At 34.5% G+C, this 12,365-nt stretch overlaps 1 protein-coding gene across 7 annotated transcripts in view; it reads right to left on the bottom strand.

Moving 5' to 3' along the window:
• Positions 1-12,365, bottom strand: part of LOC139700948 (PHD finger protein 20-like) — a 69,615-nt gene that overhangs the window by 6,931 nt on the left and 50,319 nt on the right. For all 7 annotated transcript variants that reach the window (XM_071599451.1, XM_071599454.1, XM_071599456.1 and 4 more), the window contains 4 exons: positions 5,303-5,493; positions 4,087-4,253; positions 1,986-2,126; positions 1,131-1,374 (listed from right to left, as the gene is read on the bottom strand). In XM_071599451.1, the coding sequence (XP_071455552.1) occupies positions 1,131-1,374; positions 1,986-2,126; positions 4,087-4,253; positions 5,303-5,493 (743 nt within the window). The remainder of the gene's footprint in view (positions 1-1,130; positions 1,375-1,985; positions 2,127-4,086; positions 4,254-5,302; positions 5,494-12,365) is intronic.

The following is a 12,365-nucleotide window of genomic DNA, read 5'->3' as shown; positions in this document are numbered from 1 at the left end:
GTTTTCAGTCAAAAAAGAAGGCAATGCTGACGGTTTTCATGGATTACAACGGTGTAGTGCATCATGAATTTTTGCCAGAAGGCCAGACAGTAAACAAAGAGTATTATTTGGGCGTTATGAGACGTTTGCGTGAAGCAATTCGCCGAAAGAGACCAGAAATGTGGGCAGAAAACTCGTGGATTTTGCACCATGATAACGCACCGTCGCACAGTGCTATCATTATTCGTAATTTTTTGACGAAAAATGCAACAAATACCATCCAACAGCCACCGAATTCACCTGATTTGGCTCCCTGTGACTTCTTTCTGTTCAATCGAGTTAAAAAACCATTACGGGGAACGCGTTTTAGCAGCCGAGAGGAAGTAATGGAAAAATCGCAGGAAGCACTGATGGACATACCGAAAACCGAATATAAAAAATGTTTCGAGGATTGGATCAAGCGCTGGCATAAGTGTGTTGCAGTCGATGGGGATTACTTTGAAGGGGACAATATAGATTTAGATGAATAAACTTGTATTTTTAATTTTCTGAATAAATTCCGGGAAATTTTTGATCAAGGTAGTATATTGCTCCTGAGGTTGCTTTGTAAGTGACAACGTTTGCTTAATGTAAATCTTAGAATTACCCCTTGAGTAAAGGAAGGAAAGCATGAGGACTGGGATCTTAAATATTAGGATAATCATGGTGAAAATGGTTTTAAAAGTTTACTGTTGCGGCATCTCCCACAGTTTCTTTGGTTGTGGCAACCCTTTAAGTGTTCACATAAATATTATTCAGGATGCAACAGAGACACTGACGGCAAAACTAGTCATAAAATGCAAAAACAAAAAGATTAATCTCAAGGCCATATTTTTATAAGCACTTCATTGAATTCCTCTTCCCCCATTACAAGAAATGTAGGCTTGTTCAGGATGTATCTTGTAGTTTGTTTCTATCCAAAGCAACCTTAAATGGTTGACTATCTAATTATAATATAATGAATAATAGGTGTTTGAATCTCAGGGTTTTTTTATCTATCATCATAAATTCACTGCAAGGACATAAAATATAATGACACCTAATAACACTTTATGCATGTTCAATCAATATTTATTGATTTTCATGAACTGTAAAGAATAAACAGAACTCACGTCTAGAGAAGGAATGTCTTTATCCTTTTCATCTAATGTTCCCTGCTCCATTGTCAGCTCTGGCAGATTATCTTCTGTTTTTGTGATGTCCCCATAGGATGGCTGGTTGCTACAAGGAGGCGGGGGTTCTAATTTTTCACTCTCTTCCTTTATAACAACACCGCACAACTCAGGAACATCATTTGGTGTTGGGCTGGCCTCCCAACTCTTGGACCACAGATATAACTTTGGATGGTCGTTATTCCTAATGAATTGACAAAAGAATTGACTTTATCTTTCTCTGGTGCAAAATTTGCAATGTTAACTATAAAATAGTGTATTAACTGAGATGTAAATTCATACTTCATACATGCATTTTACCATTAACATACAAACATTTTATCATCAACAAAAAAAGATGACGAGATGAAAAACATATATCATTGATTGACATCTCTCAATATAAATTAAGAGCAACATAATTGGTAGCAAATTCATGTATTCCCTACTTTTAAATGCATAGAAAATGGAATTACCCAAGTCAAATTTTAATAATGCATGAGTAATTAACTTTCAACAGAGTAACATCAAATACATAAAAATATTCTGATATCACAGCCTAATATAACTAGGCATTCATCTATAGCTATAATTCATCAACCAAATATTAATTCCATGCAAATTCAAAGTCAATCATTATTGAGCTTTATCACAAGCAAATTAACTATTTTCTTGTCGGACTTTTAACTCATTTCACATTCAAGAATGAAATGAATAATGTTAAATGTTCACAAAAGTATTAAAGGATATATTCCCACTAAATGATTTTACCTTTCTGCACTTTAAAAATCACTTAATACACAAACAACAACTCACCCAATCATGTTAACTTTCACACGAAGGCTATGGACAACAGTTTTTAGCTGGAGAAGGGATCCAGTTAACTCATGAGACTTCTTAAGCACCTTAAATCTCTGGTTCGCCTTTGTTTCATCTTCTTTATTTCGAAATGATAAACTAAAAAACCAAAAAAAGACTTTTTAGTTTAGAAGAAGGCTGCTTAAATTTACAATAGATAATCTAGTGTATTTAAAGTTCTAAAAGTGTTTAGCCAATTTAAAATTGTCAAATTATGTTTCATTTGATATAAAGAGTTTTTAAATATTTCAACTTAAGATGGTTTTCCATATCTGTTTGTAATGTAATCCCTTATGAACTATAGTTACTCATCATGAAAGTTCAACATGATGAGTAAATTCGGTCAATTTTCATGACAAATTCACTGAGAAAGAATACAAAGTTTATTCATTCAGTGCTCATGAATGCCCACAGGTTGAATATGAAACCATTAAATTCATGAAAGTTCCAAGTCAAATATTTTTATATAGAAGCACATAATTTATTATAACCACAGGGTGCAGCAACATTACTTCCTTTTTTGAAAGTGTTTTGCATTTGAAAAGAGGAAGTTATGTTGCCGCACAATTTACTACAACCTTACTGTTGCCTGTAATATTTAATAGCTAACTAACATTTGGACATATTCCAGGAAGTCTTTTATCGAAAAGTTCTTTTAAGATCATCTTATGCCCATCAAAATTATCAACCTCCATGTCCAACATGGGTCACGAAACTCTTTATAAAATGACACAAAGGAATTTCCGACAAATTTTCTCCAAATCTGCTCATACAACCTGCACCCCCAAATCTGGGCTGCTACTTAATATGGGATAATTTCTTTCTAATCCAAAATTATCCCCCAATTCTTTCATTCAGTGTCAGCGAACTATTTACCATTTGGCCTATTTATCATTACAACCATTAATTATATTATAAAGTTAACAGCTTCAGGCTTAACTAGGCAAAATTCCTTCATGATTAGCTTAGAGACAACAGGCCGAGTCAAGGCAAATGATTTTTACACACTTAAATTGCTGCATTGAAATGCATTTTAGCGGATGACTCTGTTAAAAGATACATTTGCAGCATATCCCGTAGTTTCTTGGAATACCTGATGGTCATCTGATGAAGATGCCCAGCATTGAGACCATGGTCGTGCAATACATTAAACCTTTTTATATGGAATAGCTAAGTTTTTTCTTTACCCTCAATAATTATATTCTGCACAAATCTGTGATAAATACAGACAATAACTCAGTCACACCTCAAACTAAGCTAAGGAACACGATGTACAATTATTGGTTATGAGGACAAGTACGATTGCTCTGTATAAATGAAGGTACAAATGGATAATAATGAGGAATTAAAGAGGATTATTCAACACTAATAATTGAATAATTGTATCAATATATTAAATTCAAAATTACAAAACGCTAAACATCCAATTGAACAATATACCACTGATTTTCAAAAATAGCATTTCTAACAATTCAAAGAAAAGAATCGGTGATCACTTTTAATCAAGAAAAACAATAAAAATAAGGATTATTTATGAAATATTTAAATCACCAATTCACCTGATACTCTTTTATTACTTTCACATGGTTTAAATAACAACACTTGATATTTGCGCATTTATCCAAATATCTCAATAAAGTTCAACACTATGGTTATTACTGAAGTTAAGCTATTTAAGTACAGTTTTTTGCCATAAAACAGACATTAAAATTATTTCAAACAACTATCCACATCCTCTGGAATTTGTGACTACAGAGTTATACTGATCCCCATGATGGTGACAGCATTTTACAATACATTGCCAAAACAAAACTGCGATTGATTTTTAGAACAATCCTTTCTTTTAATGGACTTATCCAGTCAAATTTCTTGAAGATACCCACTAGAGAATGAATTTTAAATGAGTTAGTTCATCCTCACGGTCCACTGAACAAATCACATCACTGGCAGGGGGCTCATACTCAAATAATGTGTTCTGCAAATTAAAATACTGTAAGGAGGGCTTTCACTATTAAATACGTGAACTGGCTACAAGGTTTAAAGTAGTGTCATGACAAACCTTGGAAGAATGCCTTTCTTCAGCCAATCTTGATCATGGAAGTACTTCATCGATTTTCTTTCTTTTTGTGGATTCAAACATATATAGCATACATACTTCTCAGGTACTTCTACTTCTCTTTCAATGTTATTACAATGACCATGCTGCCAGCAAAGACAAAGTTCACACTGGAAAAAGGGAGATTTTTCAGATTAATATTACAAAAATGCATAAATACTTTCAAAATTATCTATATCATAACTACCCTAATCAACCAAAAAGCTAAGGAATTTAGGAGTAAAAATATCGGAGCACTGAACAAGATGTAATTACTTAAAAATGTTAGAAAAAGATTCTTTTGATTTAATAAGACCACAATCATTTGAATTGATGAGGTAAATAAACTTCAGTAATTTTCATGACTTTAGGAAATTATTAATTCTAAGTCAAAAAATATGTAAGAGATACTGCCATTTTTAATAGTACACTCATGTTTTGCCTGCTACCTTTGCCTTTTATGCCAGAAAATGTGCTATTTTCTCTTGAGGTTACGGTTTGCAATATTTAAGTTAAATACTTTTATGTGACAGTAGAAAAAAGTTATTCATAATTACTTTCAATATTCATGTTTTAGAATGGCACAAATTTCATTAGATAAATAAAGATTCACAATATCTTTGGATTAAAAATATGACAATTTACTCTATAAGACCCTATGTCCAGAAATATCCCTATTCCAGCATCAATTTAAATCATAAATGTGCAGACAAAAAGATTATTGACTGCAGTCACACCTAGGGCAGGTGAGGAAGAGGTAGTTAGTAATCCTGTAAGCTGACCCTTCTCTTCCAGCCTTGGGAGTAACAAGTACACCAGCCAATCTCCAAGACATAACTTATTATATTTTATTCCTTTTTCTTGCAACAAAACTAATCTCTTCGGCTCACTCAACTTAGCACTTTCCAACCAATAGCCTATGAATTCAGAAAACTGTGCACAAGAGTGAACTTGGGCTTTCTGCTTAACATGACTATCACTGGCTAAGCATTTCACTGAAATCTTACTGGAGTTTTGACTAATTTTCAAAATAATAGTCACAAAGAAAACAAACTTATAAAAAGGAGCTTAAAATTGCATTAATGATTGCCCTCGTATTATCTCTCAGTTCCAAAATTGAAATACAGGCCAGGATTTTCTGATTAAAGAATGATCTCAAGACGATATCCTCCACTGTTACCTGCATCATTAGACCATCTTCTTCGGGGGAGCCACAGACGCAATTGACTATCTCCTCCCTGCTGAGCAATTCACTTTTACGTTTTCTGCGTCGTCGAACTCCACTTCCAACAGAAGATACTGCGAGGCTAGACACTGTGGTCCTTTCGGAAGCTCTAGTTTCTCTTTCAGTGGAAGCCTCAGCTTTTATTCCTGAAATTGAAAAAAATAATGGCAAAAGTGTTATTGGTGCTTTATTCTTTGGGTTTCTACCATGTGAAAGCATGAACATTCATGAGAAGGCTGTGTACAAGAGCTAAAAGATTCAATATTAGTCATAACTTATTTGTTTTTCAAATTTTTTATGTAATCAAGTACATCAATTAGGTAATTACACAAATTCATAAATGTGATTAGCAATAAAGTGGGGTGAGTTCAAATACTTATGCTAGCTTATAGTTTTGCAGAGCTGGAAGTGTGAAAAAGTGTTTTCTTCTCTAGTTCTCATTGAGATACAATGTAATTACTCTTTAGACACAAGGCACAATATAGATGCAACATGTAATCAATCATTGATTGCTAGTTGGAGTTCAATTAACCTGTGTGTGTCTTGTATTTTTATAAAATCTGGAAGCTGAAGAAAAACTACAGCATTATTTGGCTATTATTTTTAAAATTACCACACAAAAAACTCTCTGTATAGTTTTCATCACTAATCAAAGCAATATTAACTACAATTGTATGTTTTGTTTGAAACAGAACCCTTAAAGACAGTTGAAACATTGACGGTAAAAAGAGAATACTCAATCAAATATTCAATAAAGGTCTTTATTTTTGCTAACTCAAGTCTAAATTAGAACTTATGAAATTCCTGGGTTACTTTTAGCATGATGATTAATAAAATTGGTGATTGGTGGTATTTACTACAAGCATACCAAATATCTTATATTTATACCTATCCCTTAAGTACTTTAACTTTGAACAACAACAACATGAATTTAAAGTGTTTGAAGCTGCCTCACTACTAAAACAATGATGATAAGCCAAAATGCATATGAACTCATTCCACTTTATGGTACTCAGATGGATTATGATATTTAATAACTCTTTAGTGAAAGATAAACTTTAGATTTCATGGGGAAAGATTTCCCAAGACTGGAATGACATAAAATAAGAAATACGAGGGTCATCCGGAAAGTAGTACCCGTTCGTGCCGCATGAAGTGCTGACGACGCGAGTAGCCGCTGGACGAGGTCAGATAGCTTCAGTGGCTTGTCTGCCTTCTCTGAGCCAAGTTGCGTGACGCTAGCATTGCCTGTGTTGTTTCTGTGATTGTTTACAATGTTTAAAAAAATTGAGAACGCCGCCAGTTGTGAAGTGAGGGCAGTGATTAAATTCCTCAATGCAAGAAACGTTCGCCCATGTGATATTCATCGCCAATTAAAGGAGGTGTATGGAGACAATGTAATGGACGAGTCGTCTGTTCGGCGGTGGTGTCGCAACTTCAACATGGGGAGGGGGAACACACACGACGATGAGCGTTCGGGGAGACCGTCTGTCATTACAGACCAACTGGTGAGCTCAGTTGACGAATTCGTGAGGAACGATCGGCGCGTCACAATTGATGACATCTGTGAGCATTTTCCCAATGTTTCTCGAACAATTGTTCATGAAATTGTTAAACACCATCTGCATTATGCAAAAATTTGTGCAAGATGGGTCCCTCGCGTATCTCAATGAGCTGGCGGCGAAGGACTATGCAGCAGGAATACAGAAACTTGTCACACGTTATGACAAATGCCTTAATTTGCTTGGAGATTATGTTGAGAAGTAGTTTAAAGTATCCTCTTTCAAATAAAATTTTTTATGTTTGTTAATATTTACTTTTGTGTCTTTATTTCACGAACGGGTACTACTTTCCGGATGACCCTCGTAAAATTAACTCCCGAGTACACATAGCACAAATTAGTAAATTATACATGCATCTTTTTCTAAAGGAACAATAGTTAAATCACATTTATGCTACTAACAACCAGCAAATTAATGTTTTGGTGAGAACATTTGTGGGAATATAATTTTAATTGTGCAAAACGTGACATATAATTCATATTTGCTGCACGAAATGCTAAAAAATTTATCAAATAAATTACATTTGCATATTAAAAGCCTATATACCTTTTTTCTAAGAAATTTGCTCATTGAGGTTTCATGTTTACCATGTCAGTCTTGCCTGCATTTAAGTCTCCTGGTTTAACATTATACCATAATTGGCCACTTCATAATCAAATTCAGACAAAATGAGTAACCTCCCTTCCAAAAAACAATTTGGTAACACAAACATACACTAATCTGCAAACATTTTCCTGGCAGATGAAATCTCTTCATCTTGTGTTGGAAGGGAATTTGTGGCAGTTGAAATAAAATTACACAGTTGAATATTTAATTTTTAGAATTAATGCCTAAGGGCATACACATATTATCCTCGTTCAAGGTATAAGTTCTATCCTCTTTTATGCAATCACACTACTTCAACTTTGAACAGCATTTTCAAATAAGGTAACAGAATAGATATCTATATCACCAGCTATCCAAAGTAAGCAACCTGAATGTTGGTTTTGATGGGCGAGAGCAAGTTCACCTCAAACTAAGCCCTCATTAGTGTGAGATTCACACTTTCAGCTTAGGGTGACCAGTTTTATGAGTCACCTGGTTTCCACCAACTCCTAGAATACAGGATATTATATTGCACTTGGGAGTTTAGGAGGGGCACTTTAAAGGCATTACAGAATTTGAACCTGAGACCCTTTGGTAAGTAGTTGAATGCTTTACCCACCAAGATACCATAAGATGCTCAAATTAATCAATGGGCACAAACTGCCATTTCCAATAAAAATAATCCTTACTTAATAGGTCTTACATCAATTAAACATAAAATGCCCACTTCTTTATGAAACATTTAAACACCTTTATTTCTTCTCCTCATAATTTTTAACGACAAATAAATACTAAGTTGTCTTCATTTAGTGCTGTCTTCAATCAACCTATAAATAATAAATTATTATCCCTATAATTATCTACGATTATGCACCTGAAAGCAACGTCAGGCATGGAAACTATGTTCAAATGAACAGGTTAACACAACTGGAATTCATATTTTTTCACTACACTAGTATACAAGATTGAGTTCTTTCTTAGGCATTAATTTTGGGACTCCAGAGCCCCAAAGAAATCATTCCAACTCCTTACAATATAGTATGTGTTCACAGTTTAGATCAAGTCACCAACCCTCATCTAAAAAATATTAGTATTGGGGTTACAGACAATATTCCCAAAGGGGATGTTACTCTCATGAACAAAATATTGATTACTGTAAGTTACTCCTTTACTCCTACATATTTTTAGTCCAATGAACTCTCATACTGATTGAATTATTTTATTAAACTGGAAGTTGCAATTAAATACTTCGATTTTTGCAGAGATAAGCTTTTTAATTGAGGCTTGATGCTGCTAAAAAAAATTGCTGTTTTTACTTTCTTGGCCTTTGATAGCAGTCTACGGCTTTCTCATGGCTTGATTATTCATATTCTTTTTGATAATGTGAATCCTTAAGGGCCTTAATTCCCCACTCTGAATTGTCTCCAATGTATAATATATTAGCCCTTAAGGAAATACGTTAAGATTACATTCCAGAATTTGCTCCAATTGTCATTACCAATATCAGCTATGGTGTTTCCATGTGATTAGATGCCATGTATGTGGACTGGATTATGATTTGCTAATGTGATCAGATTGATTCCAACATTCCCTTCACAACAGTGATATCTTATATCAAGTATATAAATATATTTTATATACAACACTATTTCATGCATTTCTAATGCACAAAGTTTCATGTGTCCCACTTTGAGATCTATGTTCCTTCAAAAAACTAAAATATATCCAATCTTCAACCAAAAAGTAGGTTTTTTATAAAATGAACTTTAATGAATACAGTAAATGAAACTCTTGGTTGACAAGTTTGAATTTTTAAGTTGATGCATTGATTATGTGAAAATAGTTACCAAATCCAGGAGCTATGCAATTTCATTTGCTTATATTCAGTTGTGGGGATAATGAAAGGCTTAATTACTTCTTTACCTAATGGTTATCAAAACACAAGTTGAACTGTCTTGTTAACACAGGTAGAACTGTCTTGTTAAACATGTACATGGATAAAAACCCCAAGGAGCAAATTCTTCAACACAATTACTAGAAAGAAAATTTGGGGGCTTCTTCATTCCAAATTACATTACACCTAGGAAATTAATGACAGCAAAATCTCCCATTAGAAGATAGCTTATAATGCCCTCTTCCATTTAGGATGAAAAATATTTCTTTCGGTAATTCTTTGTAATAAATAATTTCTTTTAACTCAACATCATTTTTGATATTTGATACAATTACTCCCATGAAATAAGGTCACAGACATTGCCATTCAAAAACCAAGTATTACAAGGGTACTTATGCTATTCACTACCACCACCATCAATAAAACATCTTTCCTATTGTTTAACTGAAGTAAATTTACAAAATCATTGAAAAGCATATGTTTATCTTCACCTTTCTCCCATTTAATCACTACAGACACAAAGTATAACCCAACTATGGTAGATGAAGCATCTAACTCAAATCCCATAAATGACTGCGAAAGGATTTCATGCTAGTTGAAGCTTTACTTACAGGATATTTTGAATTGTACATAATGAAGTTAAGGGATTTACGGGGGGTTGAAAAACAAGCATGCTTGTGTGTTTGACTTAAAATAATATTACAAGTTATTTATCCTGAGAGTTGAAAAAAAATCACATGCCGGTAATGCTACACTACATACAAAAAACACGTGATTTACATGGACCTTCATGCTGTCACCACCAAAGTTTGCTTGCTGTCCAAGCAGGCAGCTTCATTAATTTTGTTTTGGGGGGAAATGAAGATAATGGAGGTGATAATAATACGGAACACTTCCACAATACCCTTTCAAAGCAGCAAGAATAAACTCATCAATTTCTCCAGAAGGAAAGCTATTCTAAATGTTTGTCCTAATAATCAAACGTACGAGCATAACAGCCATCAGCTCTAAAATTAGGAGTGAGCAAAACTTCATCATTATAGATTTCACAGCATGACAGCTTAAATTCTAGTGAATTAATTCATGCTGGAAGAGATTTGTTGACTGAAATTTAGGTTCCAAACTTCTCCAATGCCCCCAATCCTACTCCATGAAATAATAGCAATTTTTTTAGGGTTTGTGATAAAATACCAAACACTGTTGATTGTGACCCATGGTTATGTTAACTCTACCATGACAAATGCAATAAATTCATCCCATAAGCACTTCAAAACGGACACACGACAAAAATTAAATGCATAACGGCAAGGAAAAAGACAAGTGAATTATTCTTCTGAATTGAAGTAAGTTTCTGTTATGGGCCACTCCTATCGGTCTGAGACAACTGAAGCAAGAATCTGTTTATTAACTCATCAAACTATTTCAAATAAATAACCTTAGCTTCAACAAATGAAATTTCATGACCTATTTCCTCCCTTTTTGCTCATATACATCATTAATTTTCAGCTGTGAAATCCTCGATTTTTTTGTGGCGTTAATTTGGTACTTATGTCTCTCACTTATGCCGAAAAGTTCGGCCATTGTGGATGCTCAGTTAATTGTTGACAGCTGTTTTGCTTGGATGTATTTTGGCTTGTCATCGATTTTTGATTGCTCCACAAAATGGATCAAAGAATCTATAACAAATTTTGTGTGAAACATGAAATTAAGTGTGCAGATGCATTCCAAATGTTGACTGTGGCATATGGAGAAGCTACCTTGCACCGAAGAAATATTTATCGGTGGTACAAAATGTTCTCAGACGGCTGAGAGGATGTGAACAACGATGAAGGTGCTGGACGCCCGAGCACGTCAACAACAGACGAAAACATTGATGAAGTGAAGAAAATAGTATTGGCCAATTGTTCAATCACCATTAGAGAAGTTGCTAAGGACCTAAACATATCAATTGGCTCGTACCATTCAATTTTTAGCAATGATTTGGGCAAGACATGGTTCGCCGCGAAATTTTTACCAAAATTGCTCAATTTCGACCAAAACAGCAACGCATTAACATTGCTAATGACTCTGTCCGTGACGACCCAAATTTGCTCCAGAGGGTCATAACTGGTGACAAATCATGGGTTTATCGTTATGATGTGGAAACTAATGCTCAATCATCCCAATGGAAGCTGTAGCACGAGCCAAGACTGAAAAAAGCATGCCAAGTTCGGTCGAATGTGAAAGTTTTGCTTGCAGTTTCCTTCGATTTCAGGGGCATGGTGCATCATGAGTTCATGCCACGGGGTAGAACCATAAATAAGGAATATTACCTGCAAGTTATTCGCAATTTGCGCAAAGCAATCCACCACAAATGCCCACATTTGTGAAAGAACAAAAAATGGCTTTTGCAGCACGACAAAGCCCCTGCTCACACATCGTTACTTGTGCGTGAATTTTTTGCCAAAAACAACACACCAATGATGCCATAGTCACCGTATTCCCCAGATCTGGCCCCCGATGACTTTTTCTTTTTCCCAAAACAACTGTAACGGCCCATGAAAGGACGACCCTGCACTACGATTGACGAGAAAAAGACTGCATCGAAGGAGCTGAACAAGATCACAAAAATGTTTTTTTGAAGTTCGTTGCTTTAAATGACCATGAAAATGAAACTATGAGTAAATATAGCAAAGCTATCTTAAACAGCATAAGAACAGTATTCACAAGGCTGCTAAATAAATAGTAAATGTAACTTTACTTAGAGTAAATGGAAAAACTGTCTTTAACTTATAATGAGCACACCCACAAGAGTTTAAAATTGTTTGAAAGTTAAGAATATGCTGAAGATGAAATCTTCTCGAGCCAGTTGCTTTCTTATTCTTGAGTACTGCCTTTTTATACTTATGGATTTCACAAAAAAATCTCTGCAGTCTATATATATTTGTCAGCGAGTTCACCATCAAAATTGCCTACCGTTACAAAAACTGTGCTCAAC

This window comes from Hetaerina americana, unplaced genomic scaffold (assembly GCF_022747635.1).
Source record: "Hetaerina americana unplaced genomic scaffold, ioHetAmer1.1.p SCAF_11, whole genome shotgun sequence".
NCBI lineage: Eukaryota > Metazoa > Arthropoda > Insecta > Odonata > Calopterygidae > Hetaerina > Hetaerina americana.
This window is presented reverse-complemented; position numbering and strand designations above follow the sequence as displayed.